Source organism: Thalassophryne amazonica, chromosome 8 (genome assembly GCF_902500255.1).
Source record: "Thalassophryne amazonica chromosome 8, fThaAma1.1, whole genome shotgun sequence".
In the NCBI taxonomy this organism is placed as follows: domain Eukaryota; kingdom Metazoa; phylum Chordata; class Actinopteri; order Batrachoidiformes; family Batrachoididae; genus Thalassophryne; species Thalassophryne amazonica.
The window spans coordinates 6,864,981-6,889,714 of record NC_047110.1 but is presented as its reverse complement, the minus strand read 5'-3'; the positions used below and the strand labels follow the sequence as shown (position 1 = coordinate 6,889,714).

At 42.1% G+C, this 24,734-nt stretch overlaps 1 protein-coding gene across 2 annotated transcripts in view; it reads left to right on the top strand.

Moving 5' to 3' along the window:
• Positions 1-24,734, top strand: part of tango6 (transport and golgi organization 6 homolog (Drosophila)) — a 154,038-nt gene that overhangs the window by 45,405 nt on the left and 83,899 nt on the right. For both annotated transcript variants that reach the window (XM_034175708.1, XM_034175709.1), the window contains exons 4-7: positions 6,340-6,490; positions 22,146-22,252; positions 22,533-22,713; positions 24,663-24,733. In XM_034175708.1, the coding sequence (XP_034031599.1) occupies positions 6,340-6,490; positions 22,146-22,252; positions 22,533-22,713; positions 24,663-24,733 (510 nt within the window). The remainder of the gene's footprint in view (positions 1-6,339; positions 6,491-22,145; positions 22,253-22,532; positions 22,714-24,662; position 24,734) is intronic.

The window sequence follows — 24,734 nt, the reverse complement described above, 5'->3', positions numbered from 1 at the left end:
CCTAGCTTTACGGAGGGCTTTTTTTATAGAGCAACAGACTCTTTTTCCAGGCTAAGTGAAGATCTTCTAAATTAGTGAGACGCCATTTCCTCTCCAACTTACGGGTTATCTGCTTTAAGCTACGAGTTTGTGAGTTATACCACGGAGTCAGGCACTTCTGATTTAAAGCTCTCTTTTTTAGAGGAGCTACAGCATCCAAAGTTGTCTTCAATGAGGATGTAAAACTATTGACGAGATACTCTATCTCACTTACAGAGTTTAGGTAGCTACTCTGCACTGTGTTGGTATACGGCATTAGAGAACATAAAGAAGGAATCATATCCTTAAACCTAGTTACAGCGCTTTCTGAAAGACTTCTAGTGTAATGAAACTTATTCCCCACTGCTGGGTAGTCCATCACAGTAAATGTAAATGTTATTAAGAAATGATCAGACAGAAGGGAATTTTCAGGGAATACTGTTAAGTCTTCTATTTCCATACCATAAGTCAGAACAAGATCTAAGATATGATTAAAGTGGTGGGTGGACTCATTTACTTTTTGAGCAAAGCCAATAGAGTCTAATAATAGATTAAATGCAGTGTTGAGGCTGTCATTCTCAGCATCTGTGTGGATGTTAAAATCGCCCACTATAATTATCTTATCTGAGCTAAGCACTATGTCAGACAAAAGGTCTGAAAATTCACAGAGAAACTCACAGTAACGACCAGGTGGACAATAGATAATAACAAATAAAACTGTTTTTTGGGACTTCCAATTTGGATGGACAAGACTAAGACTCAAGCTTTCAAATGAATTAAAGCTCTGTCTGGGTTTTTGATTAATTAATAAGCTGGAATGGAAGATTGCTGCTAATCCTCCGCCCCGGCCCGTGCTACGAGCATTCTGACAGTTAGTGTGACTCGGGGGTGTTGACTCATTTAAACTAACATATTCATCCTGCTGTAACCAGGTTTCTGTAAGGCAGAATAAATCAATATGTTGATCAATTATTATATCATTTACCAACAGGGACTTAGAAGAGAGAGACCTAATGTTTAATAGACCACATTTAACTGTTTTAGTCTGTGGTGCAGTTGAAGGTGCTATATTATTTTTTCTTTTTGAATTTTTATGCTTAAATAGATTTTTGCTGGTTATTGGTAGTCTGGGAGCAGGCACCGTCTCTACGGGGATGGGGTAATGAGGGGATGGCAGGGGGAAAGAAGCTGCAGAGAGGTGTGTAAGACTACAACTCTGCTTCCTGGTCCCAACCCTGGATAGTCACGGTTTGGAGGATTTAAGAAAATTGGCCAGATTTCTAGAAATGAGAGCTGCTTCATCCAAAGTGGGATGGATGCCGTCTCTCCTAACAAGACCAGGTTTTCCCCAGAAGCTTTGCCAATTATCTATGAAGCCCACCTCATTTTTTGGACACCACTCAGACAGCCAGCAATTCAAGAAGAACATGCGGCTAAACATGTCACTCCCGGTCTGATTGGGGAGGGGCCCAGAGAAAACTACAGAGTCCGACATTGTTTTTGCAAAGTTACACACCGATTTAATGTTAACTTTAGTGACCTCCGATTGGCGTAACCGAGTGTCATTACTGCCGACGTGAATTACAATCTTACCAAATTTACGCTTAGCCTTAGCCAGCAGTTTCAAATTTCCTTCAATGTCGCCTGCTCTGGCCCCCGGAAGACAATTGACTATGGTTGCTGGTGTCGCTAACTTCACATTTCGCAAAACAGAGTCGCCAATAACCAGAGTTTGATCCTCGGCGGGTGTGTCGTCGAGTGGGGAAAAACGGTTAGAGATGTGAACGGGTTGGCGGTGTACACGGGGCTTCTGTTTAGGGCTACGCTTCCTCCTCACAGTCACCCAGTCAGCCTGCTTTCCCGGCTGCTCGGGATCTGCCAGGGGGTAACTAGCGGCGGCTAAGCTACCTTGGTCCACACCGACTACAGGGGCCTGGCTAGCTGTAGAATTTTCCATGGTGCGGAGCGGAGTCTCCAATTCGCCCAGCCTGGCCTCCAAAGCTACGAATAAGCTACACTTATTGCAAGTACCGTTACTGCTAAAGGAGGCCGAGGAATAACTAAACATTTCACACCCAGAGCAGAAAAGTGCGGGAGAGACAGGAGAAGCCGCCATGCTAAATCGGCTAAGAGCTAGTAGCTACGCTAAGCTAGCGGATTCCTAAAAACACGCAAAGTGAATAATGTGTAAATAATTTAGAGGTGATTCAGCAGAAGGAGTGCTTTAGTTAAGGCACTTAAAGATTACACTGGGAAACAAATCGTAATCTAGATAACTAGATCAATCTAACTGCGCAGATTAAACAGCTAACAGATACAGAAAAACACCGCAGTGCTCCGGAACAGGAAGTGATACAATACCGCAGTGAGAGCGGTAAAACTCTAAAAGAGACTGGAAGCCAGTGCAAATTAAAAAGAACTGGGGTGATGTGCTGACGTCTTGATATGTTTGTTAAAAATCAGGCTGCAGCGTTTTGCACCAGCTGGAGACGACTCAGAGATGTCTGAGGAACTCCGACATAAAGGGCATTACAATAGTCAATTCTAGAGCTGATAAAAGCGTGGATAGTTTTTTCAAGGTCAGTGTGTTTAAAAATGGTTTTACCTTAGATAAAAGACGCAACTGATAAAAACTTGTTCTTACCATGCTGTCAATTTGTTTATCAAATCTAAAAGAATTGTCAAATACCACCCCAAGATTTCTTACTGTACGTTTCAAAGACGCAGACAACAAACCAGAACCTAGAAACGCAGAGTCACCAAAAAAAAGGTAATCAGTTTTGTCCTCGTTCAGATGAAGGAAATTTTGCTGTAACCACAGCTTTATATCAGCCATGCAGTCTGATAAACGTTTAATAGCATCATTTGTATTTGAAGACACTGGCAGATAAATCTGCAGGTCATCTGCATAGCAGTGAAAAGACATGTCTCTCCATAATGGAGCCCAGTGGTAACATATAGAGACAAAACAAAATGGGGCCCAAAATGGAATCCTGGGGTATTCCACAAGACAAGGTTGCAGCAGAGGAGGACAAGTCACCTATCATGACAGAAAATGCTCTGTTCATTAGATAGGAACTAAACCACTTTAATGCTGTGCCACAAATGCACAGCATTAAAATGCAGAGAACGCTGCCATCTACTGAATGCAAAGCACATGACAGGAATTAATATGTATGACTTTAGGTTTTACAGATGTTTCTGACCATTCAGCTTTATCTCTAAGCCAGCAAAAAAATATATATATATGTTAGCTATATGTTTTAGTTTTAAAGTAATGCATGATTTCTGAAGGTTTGACATTAAACAGACACATGTACCGAAAGACATTATGGGAAAATCCAAATGAGCTGCTCTTATCACCCCCCCCCCCCCCCCCCCCCCCCCCCGTCAAAATGCAGAGAACACTGCCATCTACTGAATGCAAAGCACACGACAGGAATTAACATGTAAGACTTTAGGTTTACAGATGTAAACCTAAAGTCGCTGACATAGAGATAGCTTTATCTCTATGCAAGCAAAAAAAAAAAAAAAAATTAAGCTGAAAGTTATCGGAACAAAATTTAGCAGAAGCTAATTGGTCTGCTGATAGTTTTCAAAGTTATCTGAAAAGATAATCTGCTAACAGAAATGTTAGCTTCGCTAATTAGCGTTTAGCGGATTAGTGGAACTGTGCCCACCACTGCCTATGTGTGTATATGTCTGACCATGTTGGATGAATGCCAGTGGGTCATTCCATGTCAATTCAACGAGGACCTCACGCACTTTGTCTCAGATTTTTTTTTTATTTTAATCAGATATTCCCAGACTATTCAGAACAACAAATCTGAAGTTTGAGGCCTGTAGGCCAAGTAGTTTCTGAGATATGGCCAATTTGGTGTGCATGGGGTCTGCCGTTTTTTAGGCAAAAATTATGGCCATCATTACGGGAGCCATGTTCAAGGTAGAATATCTCAGCAAATAATGGACTTAGAGGCCTGAAAGTTTCTGTGGCAGTTGTCATGGACACCCAGACTTGGACTATAGTCAAACAACATACATTGACACTAAACTGTGAAGTTTATGTATGCTCAAACTATGGAAAATATTACATTGACTATTGCGAGCATCCATGTTTGAGACACTGAAGCATACCATTACACTCAAATAAGCCTTTCCATTTCTTGGCTCCTTAATGCCAGCTATAATATAACATCCACTGACTTATGTAACAGTTTTCTACATTTTTTTATTGACAAGGTTGCTTCTGAAAGAGCTCTCATTTCTCCACCCAACTTTGACCACTCTGTCTCTGCTCCCTGCCCTGCGGTTTTTAACAGATTTGAACCTGCAACTGTCACAGTTAGAGGATGTGGTGGCTCATTTGAAACCATCGGGTTCCCCTCGTGATGTGGTCCCCCCGCTTTCTTAAAGAACTTTTTCCTACCTTAGGGCAGTCTGTTCTGACCATTATAAACAGCAGCCTATCCTCCAGTGTTGTCCCTGTTAGTTTTAAAGACACAGTCGTTCAGCCTTTGTTGAAGAAGCCTGGCCTCGACAACACTGAACTATCAAACTTTAGGCCTATCTCCAAGTTGCCATTTGTCTCCAAGATCCTGGAGAAAATTGTCTATGCACAACTTTTAACTTACCTTGATGAACATAACATTTCAGAGGTTTTTCAGTCTGGTTTTAAAATGTTGCATAGCACAGAAACTGCCCTTTTAAAGGTTTTTAATGACATTTTAATGGCAAATGATAGCGGCAACCATGTCATTCTTGTCCTGCTTGACCTGACTGCTGCTTTTGATACAATTGACCACAACACACTGATAAATCGTTTACAGCAGCTTGTGGGCATCAGTGGTAGTGTCCTGGACTGGTTCAGGTCCTACTTAACTGGTAGGACTATGTGCGTTGGCCTCAGGGTTTGTGAGTCCACCTCCGCTCCACTTTTATATGGGGTGCCACAGGGTTCAATTCTTGGACCCCTACTCTTCTCCCTGTATTTGCTTCCCCTGGGGTCCATTCTCAGAAAGCATGGCATCAGCTTCCACTGCTATGCTGATGACAGCCAGCTATATGTCCCCCTAAAGAAAAATGATGCCTCTTCTCTTCAGCCCCTTTTGTCCTGTCTTGAGGATGTTAAAGCCTGGATGGCATTGAATTTTTTTTTTTATTGTAATGGAAAGAAAACGGAGGTGATTGTTTTTGGCCCTAGCAGCTCCTGTTCTTCCTCACCTGTTGATCTGGGGCCTTCGTCAGCCTTTTCAAAATCTACTGTCACAAACTTGCGCTTTAAGATGGACAATGATTTTAAACTGGACCACCAAATCAGTGCAGTAGTCAGATCAAGTTTCTTTCTCTTAAGGCAGCTTGCTAAGGTTAAGCCTTTTGTTGCACATCAGCACTTTGAAACAGCAATCCATGCTTTTATTACCTCCCGGCTGGATTACTGTAATGCACTTTATTATGGAATTAGCCAGTCCTCCCTTGCACGTCTCCAGCTAGTTCAGAATGCTGCTGCCCATCTGCTAACTGGTGCACGTAAGAGGGAGCACATTACACCTATCCTGGCCTCCCTCCACTGGCTGCCTGTGCATTTTAGAATTCATTTTAAGATTCTTTTATTTGTTTTTAAATCTTTAAATGGCCTTGCCCCGCCCTACCTCTCTGAGCTGCTTCATCATTACGCCCCTGCTTGCCACCTCCGGTCAGCTGATCAGCTCCTCCTGGAGGTGCCGAGGTGCAAGCGTATGCTCAGAGGGGACCAAGCTTTTTCTGTTGTGGCTCCAAAGATGTGGAACGAGTTACCGCTCCACATCAGGCAGGCCTCTTCACTTTCTGTTTTTAAAACTAATCTTAAAACCCACTTTTATGCACTGGCTTTTAATCCGGAATGAGATCTTGATCTGTTTTGGTTGTTTTAACTGATTTTACTTGTTTTAGTTAAATTTTTTTGTTGTTGTTGTTGTTGTTTTTTTTTGGGGGGGGGGGGGGGGGCTTGTTTTTTATTTGTACTTTGTGGTTTGTTACCTTTTATATTTCCCCTTGTGTATAGCACTTTTTTTCAGCTGCAGCTGTTTTTTTAAAGTGCTTTATAAATAAAGTTGATTTGATTTGATTTGATACTGGCAAGGAAATATGTAAATTTGGCATATCTGTGGTAAACAGTTATTGTGGGAGAAACCTCTGAAATCCGAAAAAAAACAAAAAAAACATTTTGTGGTCAAATATATATATATATAAAAAAAAACTCAAATCTTTAAGTAATTCTGCTTTGCAACCTTTGCATTTGAGGCTCAGTGGGTTCTGTTTTGTGTGTTTTTTGCCCCTGTCCAGTTGTGCACAGCAGATAGCTCCAAGAAAAGGCCAGCTCTAGGACCTGCTCCGTCCTGGCTCAGGAACCTTTGTGGTCGGTTGCTTTCTGAATGCGTGATGCAGCCTAAGGGGGTCCAGGCTGTAGTCCGGGTCATCCTGGAAGGAGGAACAGGTGAGGGGGTGCTGAAGGGGCCGAGGCATTATTAGTGCGTGGGTGTTGCATGCTAAGAGTTACCTGAGTACTACTATGGAAGCCAACTGTTGAAGTATGCCAACTGAATTTAACTCTCAGCAGGACATCTATAAGACTGCCCACTTGAAAATCTTTTGAACATTTTGAATCAGGTTGATACAGTCATGCTTCAGACAGTCCCCCAGAACCCCCCCACCCCCCTAAAAACGCTGCTGCACACTCCCTCCTGCTTTGCCCACATGCCTTACTATGTCATTACTATAGCAGCTGATGTGGATAAGATGGAAAATGAGGGAAAAACCATCTTACTGCTCCATATCATCACCTCATTATTTGCCTGACCACACCCCCTTCCATACCATTGTTTCCTTGATCACTAAACCTAACCCCTCCACACCATTGTTTACCTGACCACACCCTCTCCACACCATTGTTTGCGTAACCACTCACTCTCCACATTATTCATTTGACCACTCCGTCTCCACATTCATTTGACCACACCCCCTCCACACCATTGTTTGCCTGAGCACTCACTCTCCACATTATTCATTTGACCACTCCATCCCCACATTATTAATTTGTCCACACCCCCTCCACACCATTGTTTGCCTGACCACTCACTCTCCACATTATTCATTTGACCACTCCATCTCCACATTATTCATTTGACCACACCCCCTCCACACCATTGTTTGCCTGAGCACTCACTCTCCACATTAATCATTTGACCACACCCCCTCCACACCATTGTTTGCCTGAGCACTCCCACTCCAGGTTATTCACTTGACCACACCCCTCCACAACATTGTTTGCATGGCCACGCCCCCTCCACAACATTATTCACCTGACCACACCCCCTTCACAACATTAGTCACCTGACCACGCCCCCTCCACAACACTAGTCACCTGACCACGCCCCGTCCACAACATTAGTCACCTGACCACGCCCCCTCCACAACATTAGCCACCTGACCACGCCCCTCTACAACATTAGTCACCTGACCATGCTCCCTCCACAACATTAGTCACCTGACCACGCCACCCTCCACATTAGTCACCTGACCACGCCCCCTCTACCATATTAGCCACCTGATCACGCCCCTCTACAACATTAATCACCTGACCACGCTCCCTCCACAACATTAGTCACCTGACCACGCCCCTCCACAACATTAGTCACCTGACCACGCTCCCTCCACATTAGCCACCTGACCACGCCCCCTCCACAACATTAGCCACCTGACCACGCCCCTCTACAACATTAGTCACCTGACCACGCCCCCTCCACAACATTAGTCACCTGACCACGCTCCCTCCACAACATTAGTCACCTGACCACGCCCCCTCCACAACATTAGTCACCTGACCACGCTCCCTCCACAACATTAGTCACCTGACCACGCTTCCTCTACTGGTGGTTGGCTCTCACTGCGGTATTGTATCACTTCCTGTTCCGGAGCACAGCGGTGTTTTGCTGTATCTGTTAGCTGTTTAATCTGTGCAGTTAGATTGATCTAGTTACCTAGATAACGATTTGTTTCCCAGTGTAATCTTTACGTGCCTTAACTAAAGCACTCCCTCTGCTGAATCACCTCTAAATTATTTACACGTTATTCACTTTGCGTGTTTTTAGGAATCCGCTAGCTTAGCGCAGCTACTAGCTCTTAGCCGGTTTAGCATGGCGGCTTCTCCTGTCTCTCCCGCACTTTTCTGCTCTGGGTGTGAAAATGTTTAGTTATTCCCCTAAGATTGTAATTCACGTCGGCAGTAATGACACCCGGTTACGCCAAACGGAGGTCACTAAAATTAACATTGAATCGGTGTGTAACTTTGCAAAAACAATGTCGGACTCTGTAGTTTTCTCTGGGCCCCTCCCCAATCGGACCGGGAGTGACATGTTTAGCCGCATGTTCTCCTTGAATTGCTGGCTGTCTGAGTGGTGTCCAAAAAATGAGGTGTGCTTCATAGATAATTGGCAAAGCTTCTGGGGAAAACCTGGTCTTGTTAGGAGAGACGGCATCCATCCCACTTTGGATGGAGCAGCTCTCATTTCTAGAAATCTGGCCAACTTTCTTAAATCCTCCAAACCGTGACTATCCAGGGTTGGGACCAGGAAGCAGAGTTGTAGTCTTACACACCTCTCTGCAGCTTCTCTCCCCCTGCCATCCCCTCATTACCCCATCCCCGTAGAGACGGTGCCTGCTCCCAGACTACCAATAACCAGCAAAAATCTATTTAAGCATAAAAATTCAAAAAGAAAAAATAATATAGCACCTTCAACTGCACCACAGACTAAAACAGTTAAATGTGGTCTATTAAACATTAGGTCTCTCTCTTAATAATAATTGATCAACATATTGATTTATTCTGCCTTACAGAAACCTGGTTACAGCAGGATGAATATGTTAGTTTAAATGAGTCAACACCCCCGAGTCACACTAACTGCCAGAACGCTCGTAGCACGGGCCGAGGCGGAGGATTAGCAGCAATCTTCCATTCCAGCTTATTAATTAATCAAAAACCCAGACAGAGCTTTAATTCATTTGAAAGCTTGACTCTTAGTCTTGTCCATCCAAATTGGAAGTCCCAAAAACCAGTTTTATTTGTTGTTATCTATCGTCCTCCTGGTTGTTACTGTGAGTTTCTCTGTGAATTTTCAGAACTTTTGTCTGACTTAGTGCTTAGCTCAGATAAGATAATTATAGTGGGCGATTTTAACATCCACACAGATGCTGAGAATGACAGCCTCAACACTGCATTTAATCTATTATTAGACTCAATTGGCTTTGCTCAAAATGTAAATGAGTCCACCCACCACTTTAATCATATCTTAGATCTTGTTCTGACTTATGGTATGGAAATTGAAGACTTAACAGTATTCCCTGAAAACTCCCTTCTGTCTGATCATTTCTTAATAACATTTACATTTACTCTGATGGACTACCCAGCAGTGGGGAATAAGTTTCATTACACTAGAAGTCTTTCAGAAAGCGCTGTAACTAGGTTTAAGGATATGTTTCCGTCTTTATGTTCCCTAGTGCCATATACCAACACAGTGCAGAGTAGCTACCTAAACTCTGTAAGTGAGATAGAGTATCTCGTCAATAGTTTTACATCCTCATTGAAGACAACTTTGGATGCTGTAGCTCCTCTGAAAAAGAGAGCTTTAAATCAGAAGTGCCTGACTCCGTGGTATAACTCACAAACTCGCAGCTTAAAGCAGATAACCCGTAAGTTGGAGAGGAAATGGCGTCTTACTAATGTAGAAGATCTTCACTTAGCCTGAAAAAAGAGTCTGTTGCTCTATAAAAAAGCCCTCCGTAAAGCTAGGACATCTTACTACTCATCACTAATTGAAGAAAATAAGAACAACCCCAGGTTTCTTTTCAGCACTGTAGCCAGGCTGACAAAGAGTCAGAGCTCTATTGAGCCGAGTATTCCTTTAACTTTAACTAGTAATGACTTCATGACTTTCTTTGCTAATAAAATTTTAACTATTAGAGAAAAAATTACTCATAACCATCCCAAAGACGTATCGTTATCTTTGGCTGCTTTCAGTGATGCCGGTATTTGGTTAGACTCTTTCTCTCAGATTGTTCTGTCTGAGTTATTTTCATTAGTTACTTCATCCAAACCATCAACATGTCTATTAGACCCCATTCCTACCAGGCTGCTCAAGGAAGCCCTACCATTATTTAATGCTTCGATCTTAAATATGATCAATCTATCTTTATTAGTTGGCTATGTACCACAGGCTTTTACGGTGGCAGTAATTAAACCATTACTTAAAAAGCCATCACTAAACCCAGCTATCTTAGCTAATTATAGGCCAATCTCCAACCTTCCTTTTCTCTCAAAAATTCTTGAAAGGGTAGTTGTAAAACAGCTAACTGATCATCTGCAGAGGAATGGTCTATTTGAAGAGTTTCAGTCAGGTTTTAGAATTCATCATAGTACAGAAACAGCATTAGTGAAGGTTACAAATGATCTTCTTATGGCCTCAGACAGTGGACTCATCTCTGTGCTTGTTCTGTTAGACCTCAGTGCTGCTTTTGATACTGTTGACCATAAAATTTTATTACAGAGATTAGAGCATGCCATAGGTATTAAAGGCACTGCGCTGCGGTGGTTTGAATCATATTTATCTAATAGATTACAATTTGTTCATGTAAATGGGGAATCTTCTTCACAGACTAAGGTTAATTATGGAGTTCCACAAGGTTCTGTGCTAGGACCAATTTTATTCACTTTATACATGCTTCCCTTAGGCAGTATTATTAGACGGCATTGCTTAAATTTTCATTGTTACGCAGATGATACCCAGCTTTATCTATCCATGAAGCCAGAGGACACACACCAATTAGCTAAACTGTAGGATTGTCTTACAGACATAAGGACATGGATGACCTCTAATTTCCTGCTTTTAAACTCAGATAAAACTGAAGTTATTGTACTTGGCCCCACAAATCTTAGAAACATGGTGTCTAACCACATCCTTACTCTGGATGGCATTACCCTGACCTCTAGTAATACTGTGAGAAATCTTGGAGTCATTTTTGATCAGGATATGTCATTCAAAGCGCATATTAAACAAATATGTAGGACTGCTTTTTTGCATTTACGCAATATCTCTAAAATCAGAAAGGTCTTGTCTCAGAGTGATGCTGAAAAACTAATTCATGCATTTATTTCCTCTAGGCTGGACTATTGTAATTCATTATTATCAGGTTGTCCTAAAAGTTCCCTGAAAAGCCTTCAGTTAATTCAAAATGCTGCAGCTAGAGTACTGACGGGGCCTAGAAGGAGAGAGCATATCTCACCCATATTGGCCTCTCTTCATTGGCTTCCTGTTAATTCTAGAATAGAATTTAAAATTCTTCTTCTTACTTATAAGGTTTTGAATAATCAGGTCCCATCTTATCTTAGGGACCTCATAGTACCATATCACCCCAATAGAGTACTTCGCTCTCAGACTGCAGGCTTACTTGTAATTCCTAGGGTTTGTAAGAGTAGAATGGGAGGCAGAGCCTTCAGCTTTCAGGCTCCTCTCCTGTGGAACCAGCTCCCAATTCGGATCAGGGAGACAGACACCCTCTCTACTTTTAAGATTAGGCTTAAAACTTTCCTTTTTGCTAAAGCTTATAGTTAGGGCTGGATCAGGTGACCCTGAACCATCCCTTAGTTATGCTGCTATAGACTTAGACTGCTGGGGGGTTCCCATAATGCACTGAGTGTTTCTTTCTCTTTTTGCTCTGTATGCACCACTCTGCATTTAATCATTAGTGATTGATCTCTGCTCCTCTCCACAGCATGTCTTTTTCCTGGTTCTCTCCCTCAGCCCCAACCAGTCCCAGCAGAAGACTGCCACTCCCTGAGCCTGATTCTGCTGGAGGTTTCTTCCTGTTAAAAGGGAGTTTTTCCTTCCCACTGTCGCCAAGTGCTTGCTCACAGGGGGTCGTTTTGACCGTTGGGGTTTTTACGTAATTATTGTATGGCTTTGCCTTACATTATAAAGCGCCCTGGGGCAACTGTTTGTTGTGATTTGGCGCTATATAAATTAAATTGATTGAAATTGATTGATTCCTCCACAACATTGTGTTCCTGCACTGTGGTTTCTGCTGCAGATGTTTTTCTGTAAGTGACACTGAATGTTTGTGCATGTTGTGATACCATGCACATATTGTGGTCATTTATAGTTTTTCTCAATTGCTTTACAGCTTTTGTCAACTCTGAAATGACTTTTTCAAACCGTTAGCTCTTACTTCAACCCTGAGACACTTTAGCCAAAACTGTACATGTTGATGCCAAAAGGCTCTTATGGAGCTAAATCCAGGCCAAAAGTTTTGTAATCTGAAAAAAATAAAAGATTGAAAAAATACATTTTGAAACTGAAAATTCAATGTTTGTTCTTGAATTTTCTAATCATTTAAGAAGTATTATTAAAATAAAAATAAGTGTAAGATATATATTTTTCAGTTTAAATATACTTTTGATTCAGCTCTGTAATTATTTTGATCAAATAAGTTATTTTCATTTTTTACTATATATATTTATGATGTTGCTTTCAGGAAACGTGGGTACTTTGATAGATAATGACTCAGCACTTTGTTGTCTTGATACCTGTAAAGTGATGTTAAGGACAAAGATGTCTATTACAAGTAATTCTAGACCACTGTTGGTCATTTTTGATGTTTAAAAACTGGAAAATATGCCAGACTGTAAAGTTTAACACCTGTACCTAAAAAACTGATGTGTGCCAAATCCACATAAGACCGTGAACGCATCGCCGCATGAATTAATAGAGGGTTTTCAATCACGTGACTGATTAGTTACCGTCTCCATCGTGGATTACTACGCGGCTGGCATGTGAAAGAAAATAGAGAGAATGAAAGCTTATTACGAGGCTTTAAACCCTCGAGATGAAGCTGTTTATTGTGATCGATGTGTAATAGTTGGTTCAGTGGATCCGTATGTTGTACCGGATCGTGAATTTAATGACGATGTAACAAAGTGGCCGGCAGTTTTAAGCTTAATATGACCAGAACCAAGCTGACCGCCCGTAAATCCAAAGCCAAAGCCGGCCGGAAGAGCACGCTGGCTAGCGGCGGTGTGAAGAAGCCTCACCATTACAGGCCTGGCACTGTGGCACTCCGCCGCTACCAGAAATCCACTGAGCTGCTGTTCCGCAAGCTGCCCTTCCAGCACCTGGTGAGAGAAATCGCTCAGGACTTCAAGACCGACCTACACTTTCAGAGCTCCGCTGTGATGCTTTGCAGGAGGCCAGTGAGGCTGACCTGGTCGGCAGCTTGTGGATCAGCAGCTTGGTGGATTTCTGACAGCGGCGGATCTCTCTCAGTGCCACGGTGCCGGGCCTGTAACGGTGAGGCTTCTTCACACCACAGGTAGCTGGCACGCTCTTCCGGACAGCTTTGGCTTTGGATTTATGGGCGGTCTGCTTGATTCTGGCCATATAGAAAGCTTGTAACACTCCACTGCTTGATGCACAATAACTGCTGGTAGCCTGTAAAATGAGCGACCTGCCTCATTTTTATCACTTCTGTTTGAACAACCGACGACGGCACAAAAGTTGACCATTGTTGAAGCTTCTGCAGTTGTTCGCCAAATGCACGTAGTGTATCACAGCGGCCACTGCTCCATAATCCAGAATGGCCGCGGGGCGCAAAGGGACGTGGCCGATATGTCACATGAAAACCCTCTATTAATTCATGCGGCGATGCTGCGGTCAAGGTCTTATGTGGAAAGTACCCACGTTTCCTGAAAGCAACATCATGTGAGGACTGTTTGCTCTGCTGTCACTCAGAATTCCACGCCCTTCTCAATCGATGCCACACCCTCCCACGCCAGAACGGGGCCAAAAGTTTGAAGCTGAAAAAATAAGATCTGAAAGTGGGAAAAAAAGATCTGAAGGTGAAAAAAGAAATATGAAACCAAAAAGATAAGATTTGATTCTGAAAAATTTAAGCCTGCAACTGATAAAAATGACACATCACATGTTAAAATATATTTCAGAGTAAAAAATGAAAATAAATTATTTGATCAAAATAATTACAGAGCTGAATCAAAAGTATATTTAAACTGTAAAATATATATCCTGCACTTATTTTTATTCGAATAATACTTTTTAAATGATTAGAAAATTCAAGAGCAAACATTAAATTTTCAGCTTCAAAATGTATTTTTTCAATTTTTGTTTTTTTTTTTAGATTACGAAACCTTTGGCCTGGATTTAGCTCCATATTACCCCATCAACACATTTAAAACATGCAACATTTCAAACAACACAACTTGTGGCCAAATGAATACATTTTCCAAATCAATCATTACACAGTGACTACAATATACAAAATACAGCTGTCACTTTGAACTGGTGCACCCTTGCTTATATTTTCTGTTACGTCTTTGAAATACAGTAAGGCAAACAAAATTTATTGAAGCCATTATTTTCAAATACTTTGGCAGTAAACAGAAATATTCTCTATACTCAATACAGAAAACAAATGAAACTATACTACAAGGAGTATTATACTACTGTACTGAGTACTGTAACAATGTAGCCTAGTCATCTCGTCCATTCTGTCCTGGCAAATAGGCCACAGATTTTCATCCACATTACACTGAATCATTTTCTCTTGCGATGCACCGGGGGGGGGGGGGGGGGGGGACCTCTTTGAAGGTCTTATCCACTCATGACGGTCTTCAGCGCTGTAATGGTCGTCCTTTGAAGGATCACATTCCTCCTACATCTGTTGACTTTTTGGAGATTGAAACCTGCCTCATCAATGAAGATGAACTCATGTTCACTCCCAGCTTCAAGCTCCATGATTCTCTAAATGCTTACAGACAAAAAAATTACAGCATACAGAAAAAAATACTCAAATTGATTGTAATGGCTTCAAAAGACAGTAAAGTACAGTACAGTAAAAAAAAAAGTCCTTACTTGCACTTACTGATATTAGGCCCCAAAACTTGCCCATCTAAAGCTCTGTTTCGTGCAGCACATAGAGGGGGCAACTTTATTCTTGAATGGAAGATATTATATTTGAAAAATATTGTTGTAGTTCAGAAAATGTATCCCCACATTAAAAAAGCTGCTCACAAAAGCGTGAAAAGGAATAATTTTGGCTGATATTTTCACTTTAACTTCCACAGCCAAGCCTATCGTAGACCAATCACGATCGCTGTTTTTTTTAGATCAAATTTATGACAAAAATGCCTGCATTAAATTTGTAGAGTGTCAAAATATTTTGTCTAAATTGGAAATCTTTTCTGTCACAAAGGTTCAAATACCTTTGGTTGTTGTCCAGGATAATGAGGAAAAAATGGACAGAAAACATCAAATTCTTTAATTAACTTATCTCACTTTTCACCATACAAGTGTCAGTTGTTAGGTATCTGTACATGTACTTGTTATCTGTACAATATTTATTTTCACTCAGTAAAATATACTGCACATTTTACAATTGATTATATGGCACATGATACAGTGGAAACATGTTAGAAAGAAATGTATTACAACAAATGAATAACAAATTCCTCATAAAATAAAGTAATTTTTACATCCAAGTGTTGAGGTTTTTTTTTTATTATTCTTTATTATTCATTATTATTGCAACCCTAATATTATAGAAACTTGGATCTCAAGTAATTTACTTGTTCCATGGATGTTTCATAATTAGGTTCCACTGTAATGCAGTAGATTAAACGGTATATAATACTGTAGAATTGCACCATTTGGCAAATCAGAAAATATTTTTTATAAATCTTTTTCTTATTATTTTATAATTTGGTTATATATGATGTATAACTGATTGCTTATGCACCATCCATATCCAATAAATTACTGAAGGTGCTTCAAGAATTAGGAAAATATATGATTCAAAAATATGTTATATACGAGGTCTATTAGATAATAAACCGACCCTTGTATTTTTTTTTTTTAACTATATGGATTTGAATGACGTGCAATTCCACCAATCATGCTTGAACCCTCGTGCGCATGCGTGAGTTTTTTCACGCGTGCCGGTGATGTCATTTCCCTGTGGGCAGGCCTTGAGTGAGATGTGGTTCGCCCTCTCGGCTGAATTCCTTTGTTTCACACGCTGCTCAAGACGGCGCGCATTGCTTTATCAACATTTTTTCTGGACCTGTGAGGAATATCCGAGTGGACACTATTCGAGAAATTAAGATGGTTTTTGGTGAAAAGTTTAACGGCTGATGAGAGATTATGGGGTGTTTCTGTCGGTGTAAGGACTTCCCACGGAGCAGGACGTTGTGCAGCGCTTCCAGGCGCCGTCGTCGACCTGTTTCGACCTGAAAACATCCTAATTTAAGGCTTAATTCACCCAGGACGTCGTGAGAGAACAGAGAAGATTCAGAAGAGGCCGGCATGAGGACTTTATGCGGACATTCCACTGTTTAAGGACATTTTTTAATGAAAGATGTGCGCGCAAATTCGCCGAGTCGTTTCCGTGACGACTCTGCAAATCTGTGTGCGCCGCGACAGGAAAAACACCTCCGTGTTGAAAACCATTTGTAAAATTCAGGTGGCTTTTGATGGCTTTCAACAAGTGAGTAACTGAGAAATTGTTTAACAGCTTGGGCATGTTCCAACTTGCCCATTAAGGTTTCCAACGGAGGTGTTTTTCCTGTGGCGACCCCCCGCGGTCGGGTCCGGCCCGACAAGCGACTCTGCCCGCACGTTCTTTCATTACAAAATGTCCGTTAACAATGGAATGTCCGAATAAACTCATCATGCCGACTTCTGAAAGTTCTCTGTTCTCTGACGACTTCCTGGATCAACAGAGCCTGAAATGTGGAAGTTTTCAACTTGAAACGGTGAGACGCTGCCGCAGATCGCCGTCAGGTGCCGTGGGCCGTCCTTACGGCGACACTACCAGACCAAAATCTCTCATCAGCCGTTAAAATTTTTACCAAAAACCAGCTGAATTTATCGAATGGTGTCCACTCAATTGTGCCTTACAGTTTTGAAAAAATTTTGATCAAACAAAGCAGCAGTCTCTGAGCCATTCCTAAACAATGAAAAAACGACGAGAGGGTGGGCGACTCCTCACTCAAAGACTGCCCACAGGCGAATGACGTCACCGACAGGTGTGAAAAAACTCTTGCATGCCCACGAGGGTTCAAGCATGTCTGATGTAATCACACGTGATTCAAATCCATATGGTTTTTGAAAAAAATAATAAGGTCGGATACTTTTCTAATAGACCTCGTAAAAGTGGTTCAAAGCTACCGTACCTCATTGTATATTAATGAAAAAGTGAGAATTAGAAATTATAAAACAATGTAACTTCTCTGTGTTGATTATTTGAATCATATTGTCTTTTTGTTTACATGATGTAGTTTCTACATAATTTCATTATTTTTCTGTGGCAGCTGGCTAAAAACAAAGATCTAGTGTGCAGAAAATTTGAGATTTTGTGATCTTGTTCATGCTGGGGTCTCATCCATTCCCTGGGGTCCTTGGGGAATGGTGGTGGGATCTTGCCCTATCTTTTGGGTCCTGACGCTTGTATCAAAGAGAAGTCAAGTGATAATTTCAAATAGGTAAAATGTAGATCAGATTTGTCAAACATAGTACTGCAAAATTTGTGGACTTCATATTTCATACAAAGGAGGTATATGACAATAATTGACACACACACACCCACCCAGTAACACTGGCTTTTTTTAAGCATTACCATTGAGGTTTTTTTTTTATATATATATTAGTACATTGTAATCTGTAATTATTTCCCGTTGTCGTATTTTGCGCTTCATAATGCGCCACACATTTTCAATGGGTGACAGGTCTGGACTTCAGGCAGGCCAGTCTCGTACCCGCACTCTTTTACTACGAAGCCATGCTGTTGTAACACGTACAGAATGTGTCTTGGCATTGTCTTGCTGAAATAAACAGGGACGTCCCTGAAAAAGACGTTGCTTGGATGGCAGCATGTGTTACTCCAAAACCTTGATGTACCTTTCAGCATTGTTGGTGCCATCACAGATGTGTAAGTTGTCCATGCCATGGGCACTAACACACCCCCATACCATCACAGATGCTGGCTTTTGAACTTTGTGCTGGTAACAATCTGGACGGTCTTTTTCCTCTTTTGTCCAGAGGACACAACGTCCATGATTTCCAAAAACAATTTGAAATGTGGACTCATCAGACCACAGCACACTTTTCCACTTTGCGTCTGTCCATTTCAAATGAGCTTGGGTCCAGAGAAGGTGGCGGCGTTTCTGGATGTTCAAGGTCAAGTCAAGGTTTACTTTATTGTCCCAAGGGAAATTTGTCTTGGGCTTGCAATGCTATGATTAAAAAGTAAAAGCACATACAATTATGCAACAACCACATAATACAGCATTACAAAACAAAAAAAAAAAAACCCACACAGGAAACAGTGAGTTAAAATTAGATAAACTTCAGTGAGGCCCCTCAATGTCCGGTAATGCGTCTGTAGGTATTATCCAGATTTATTCAACAGAGCAATAGACAAAGGAACAAAAGAATTTTTAAATCTATTGCTCTTATACCTGACAGCCCGATACCGTCTCCCTGATGGCAAGAGCTCATATTCACTGAAAAGCATGTGGGAAGGCTCCTTAAGAATATTTTTAGCTCACTCCAGGACCAAGGTTTCGAAAATAGTTTTTAAAGAAGGATACTCTCTTAAGTATCTCGGGGTCTTATTCATGAGTGAGGGACGGATGGAGCGTGAGATCGATAGGCAGATCGGTGCAGCATCTGCAGTGATGCGGTCGCTGTATCGGACCGTCGTGGTGAAGAGAGAGCTGAGTAGGGGGGCAAAGCTCTCGATTTACCGATCGATCTACGTTCCGATCCTCACCTATGGTCATGAGATTTGGCTCATGACCGAAAGAACGAGATCGCGAGTACAAGCGGCCGAGATGAGTTTCCTCCGCAGGGTGGCTGGGCGCTCCCTTAGAGATAGGGTGAGGAGCTCGGTCACTCGGGAGAAGCTCGGAGTCGAGCCGCTGCTCCTCCACGTCGAAAGGAGTCAGTTGTGGTGGCTCGGGCATCTTTTCCGGATGCCCCCTGGACGCCTCGCTGGAGAGGTGTTCCGGGCATGTCCCACTGGGAGGAGGCCCCGGGGAAGACCCAGGACATGCTGGAGGGACTACATCTCTCGGCTGGCTTGGGAACGCCTTGGGGTTCCCCCGGAGGAGCTGGAGGAGGTGTGTGTGGATCTGGAGGTCTGGGCGGCTTTGCCCCCATGACCCGACTCCGGATAAAGTGGAAGAAAATGGATGGATGGATGGATACTCGCTCTTGCCAATAATTTTCATGGTGTATCGAACTAGTTTCTCAATTTTGGGTTTGCTCTGGACAGTAAGAGAGCCAAACCAAGCTACCATGCCATATCTTATTAGGCTGTCCAGCACAGCATTATAAAAGGAAGCCAATATTGTTGAACTCACACCAAACAGTCTGAGTCTTCTTAAAAAATGAAGCCTCGAACTAGTTTCTCAATTTTGGGTTTGTTCTGGACAGTAAGAGAGCCAAACCAAGCTACCATGCCATATCTTATTAGGCTCTCCAGCACAGCATTATAAAAGGAAGCCAATATTGTTGAACTCACACCAAACAGTCTGAGTCTTCTTAAAAAATGAAGCCTCTGGGACAGTTTGCAGCATAAAAAATCCACATGCGCATTCCACTTGAGAAGACAGTCCACGTAGACACCAAGATGTTGTTGATGTATGGCTTTCGCTTTGCATGGTAGAGTTTTAACTTGCACTTGTGGATGTAGTGACGAACTGTGTTAACTGACAATGGTATTCTGAAGTGTTCCTGAGCCCACGCGGTAAGATTCTTTACACAATGATGTCTGTTTTTAATGCAGTGCCGCCTGAGGGATCAAAGGTCATGGGCATTTAATGAGATATACTTTATTGATCTCACAGTGGAGAAATTATGTTTACACTCCAGTTACCTCAGACAGTAATTAGTCCACAATTATTACTTGTTTACCGTATTAATGGCACACATCAGAATTAAAGCACAGTTTAGTAGTTTAGTAACATAGTTTATTGTCTTTGTGAGTTGAGAAAAGAACAGCCAAATGATCCCCAGGCCGAAGACATTCCTCTGGAGGAAAACAGTCGGGCAATTTGTCCTTCAGGCTTGATAAGCGTGAGTGTTGCGGTTTGAGCAGTGAAAAACACTTTTAACGGTTCCACTTGAACAACCAAATCCCAATTATGAATTAAGAATATTCCCAATTATGAATTAAGAATATTCACCGCCTCCGAAATCTTCAACTTCAACTGCAAGGCACACATCTGCTCTAAGATGTCATCCAATTTGCGTCTGAGTTCAAGAGTCATCGCAGTCTGAGAATGCACTGCCTTGCCAACCTTGTTGATCATGATGGACAAGTGAGGGGCCGTGGTTCTTGATGCCGCCGTCTTGACAATTTTCCGGTAGATCAGGGCAGCACATAAGCCAGAAAGTACCAGCCCTGCTACCATAAGACCAAAAATGAATAAATCCTCGACTTCCTCAATGGAGAAAGGCACCAAACATGCAATACGCCAAGACCCCCAGGAGTCGAGAACATAGCCTGCAGGATATGTTCCATCTGGGCAGGTAGGATCCCCCGCTCATGACCTTGTAGAAAAAATGGTGTCAATAGCGTTCAGAGACTAGCTGATCAATTTCATGGTTAATCCAATTGTAGTCCAATAGATCCAGTATCCAATATAATTTGAGGAATTCACAGTCTGGTGAAGTAGGGACTTGAAGGTTAAAGCAGAGAGCAGAGATAAGGGAGTGGAGGAGATGCGACTGCCCTTGTCGGAGTCCCAAGCTGAATTTAATGTTGGTTTTCGGCCTTGCCGCTTACATGTAGAAAGTTCTCCAGATTCTCTGAATCTTCTGATTATATTATGGACTGTAGATGATGGAATCCCTAAATTCCTTGCAATTGAACATTGAGAAACTTTGTTCTTAAACTGTTGGACTGTTTTTTTCACGCAGTTGTCCACAAAGTGGTGATCCTCACCCCATCTTTGCTTGTGAACAGCTGAGCCTTTTGGGGATGCTCCTTGTATACCCAATCATGACACTCACCTGTTTCCAATTAACCTGTTCACCTGTGGAATGTTCCAAATAGGTGTTCTTTGAGCTTTCATCAACTTTCCCAGTCTTTTGTTGCCCCTATCCCAGCTTTTTTGAAATGTGTTGCAGTCATCCATTTCAAAATGAGCAAATATTTGCACAAAATAATAACGTTTATCAGTTTGAACATTAAATATCTTGTCTTTGGGTGTATTCAATTCAATATAGGTTGAAGAGGATTTGCAAATCATTGTATTCTGTTTTTATTTACATTTAACACAACATCCCAACTTCATTGGAATTGGGGTTGTAATATGAGATTTCGTTAGATTATAATAATTTTTCATGAAATACGTGGTATAGATTTTCCCCACCCCACTCCTGCAGACATTCCAGTACTTCATAATAGTTTGGATAATGTTCTCAATTAATTTTAATCATCAATCTGTGGAAAACATTAACAATAATACACTTGATGTACCAGAGAGAAACACGTTTTCATCAACTGCACACCATAAATTCATGAGCAAGCCGTGGTTGATGACATGGTCAACTATAGTAGCCGGATTTCATCTGAAGTGTGTACTCTTCCTACTACACATCTTATCCTCATCTGCCTGCGACCTCTTGCTTGCTCTTGATCCATGCTTGCAAAGAGCAAACACAAATATGGCACCTTTCTGGTTGGATGCGGACTGATTGCAGGTTGAGTGATTGTAAATCAGTGTGTCATGTAGGTGCACTCGTGATTTCAACCTAATGCAGGTCATTTCTAACAGCTGATTGCTTGCTAATGTTTGCCGTAGTGAAACCAATGAATTCTGCGCTGCTTGAATGACGTCTGTGTGAAATGTACAAAAGAGTGTGAAAAATGAGTGAACCCAGTGACAAAGTGTGTGTGCATTAACAAGGGATCACTTCAGGTGTGATTTGGAGGCAATGATGAGGACGACGTACATTCCAGTTTCATTATGCAGGAACAAGCAATGGAGAAAAACTGTAACATGAACTGATTTTGTCCTCTAGAGGGCGAGACAGATTGGAGAAAATGTGATGCCGTGGCCAAGATCCTGGTTACTTGTCCTCAGCAGTGTGCATCAGCAGACGCCTACTACAGACAAGTGTGTGCTCAGGTCAGTTCAACACAGCTCAACCTTTGTCTTACCGGCCTTAAGCTGGCCTTGAGTGCTCACCATTACCTTGCTCGTGTACACACACATTTGCCCCAGTCTTGACTGGACTGTGCTGTGGACAAAGAAGAGACTTTGCTGTTTGAATGGATAAAAGGTTTTGCTGTTTTTTTTTTTTTTTTTTTGGAGTTATGACCACAGTGAGACCCAGTCTTTGTTTGTCAGCGCCATTACTTACTCTGAGTGTGATTATTGTGTTAAAGTAATTTTGTTTTGTGTCCAGATTCTTGACCTCCTGCACTTCAAAGACAGACTGACAGCCCTGCAGTTTCAACGTGTTGCTACCAGGGCGGCGCTCTCCATGGTGCAGGAAAAGCCTGACTTTGCCCAGCAGCACCTGTTGGTTCCTCTGTTCTTACCTCTGCACCGCTGTGCTACCACCTCCAACTCCGATTCCGCCTCCGGTCAGAACGCTCTGCTAACATCATCGTCGCTGCATCCTTTAATTAGAAGAAGCGCCTTAAAAGATATGAATGAATAAATGTTAGAATACCTACCAGACCCACTCTGTAGCTGGAGCTGGGAGCTGGAGGAGCTGAAATTCCCCAAAAATAAGAAATAATTAAAGTACGAGGTCTGTCCATAAAGTATAGGTCCTTTTTATTTTTTTCAAAAACTATATGGATTTCATTCATATGTTTTTACGTCAGACATGCTTGAACCCTCGTGCGCATGTGTGAGTTTTTCCACGCCTGTCGGTGACGTCATTCGCCTGTGAGCACTCCTTGTGGGAGGAGTCGTCCAGCCCCTCGTCGGAATTCCTTTGTCTGAGAAGTTGCTGAGAGACTGGCGCTTTGTTTGATCAAAATTTTTTCTACACCTGTGAGACACATCGAAGTGGACATGGTTCGAAAAATTAAGCTGGTTTTCAGTGAAAATTTTAACGGCTGATGAGAGATTTTGAGGTGATACTGTCGCTTTAAGGACTTCCCACGGTGCGAGACGTCGCTCAGCGCTCTCAGGCGGCGTCATCAGCCTGTTCAAGCTGAAAACCTCCACATTTCAGGCTCTATTGATCCAGGACGTCGTGAGAGAACAGAGAAGTTTCAGAAGAAGTCGGTTTCAGCATTTTATCCGGATATTCCACTGTTAAAGGAGATTCTTTTAATGAAAGACGTGCGGACGGGTCCGCGCGTCGGCTCGCAGCCGCCGCGACGCTCCGCCACAGGAAAAACACCTCTGTTGGAAGCCTTAAGGACAAGTTGGAACATGTCCAGCTGTTAAACAATTTCTCATATACTCACTCCACTGAAAGCCATCAAAAGCCGCCTAGATTTTACAAATGGTTATCAACACGGAGGTGTTTTTCCTGTGCCGCCGCACCGCGCCGGCTGCGTCCCGACGCGCGGACCCGTCCGCACGTCTTTCATTAAAAAAAAATCTCCTTTAACAGTGGAATATCCGGATAAAATGCTGAAACCGACTTCTTCTGAAACTTCTCTGTTCTCTCACGACGTCCTGGATCAATAGAGCCTGAAATGTGGAGGTTTTCAGCTTGAAACAGGCTGATGACGCCGCCTGAGAGCGCTGAGCGACGTCTCACACCGTGGGAAGTCCTTAAAGCGACAGTATCACCTCAAAATCTCTCATCAGCCGTTAAAATTTTCACTGAAAACCAGCTTAATTTTTCAAACCGTGTCCACTTCGATGTGTCTCACAGGTTTAGAAAAAAATTTGATCAAACAAAGCGCCAGTCTCTCAGCAACTTCTCAGACAAAGGAATTCCGACGAGGGGCTGGACGACTCCTCCCACAAGGAGTGCTCACAGGCGAATGACGTCACCGACAGGCGTGGAAAAACTCACGCATGCGCACGAGGGTTCAAGCATGACTGACGTAAAAACATGAATGAAATCCATATAGTTTTTTGAAAAAAATAAAAAGGACCTATACTTTATGGACAGACCTCGTATATATTTTAGAAAATTTATTAAATTAATGAAGTATAAAAAATGTCACAAATAATAGCTAATTTATTAACAGTAACTATTTCAGTAAGTTTGTTTAGCACTGTTTACTGATTTTAGTAAAGTTAGTTTTTACCGTTTGAGGTGACAAACTCACCTGCCGAGGTTCACACACTTTCTTCACTGAGTGAAGGGAGCGGTTGGCAGCTCTATTCTTTTAAGGGTTAAATGAACTTAATAAATGGCTTTTGACTAGTCGACTAATAAAAAATAGTCAGACTTGTCGGATGTTGGCTAGTCGTAGTTGAGATCCCTATTTTTAACTACCAGTGCCAGGAAATGTATATCAGCAGTTCTTCTGCTTGTAGCATGCCTCATTCAAACCTTCTGAATTACGACTTGTGTCCAGGCAGAGATGAACATTTTTCTTGTGGTGGGCTTTTCCAGGCAAAGAGAATTCCCTAGCAGCTGCTGTGGAGGAATGGGAGCTGACGCGGTGCGTTGAGGATGTGTACAAGG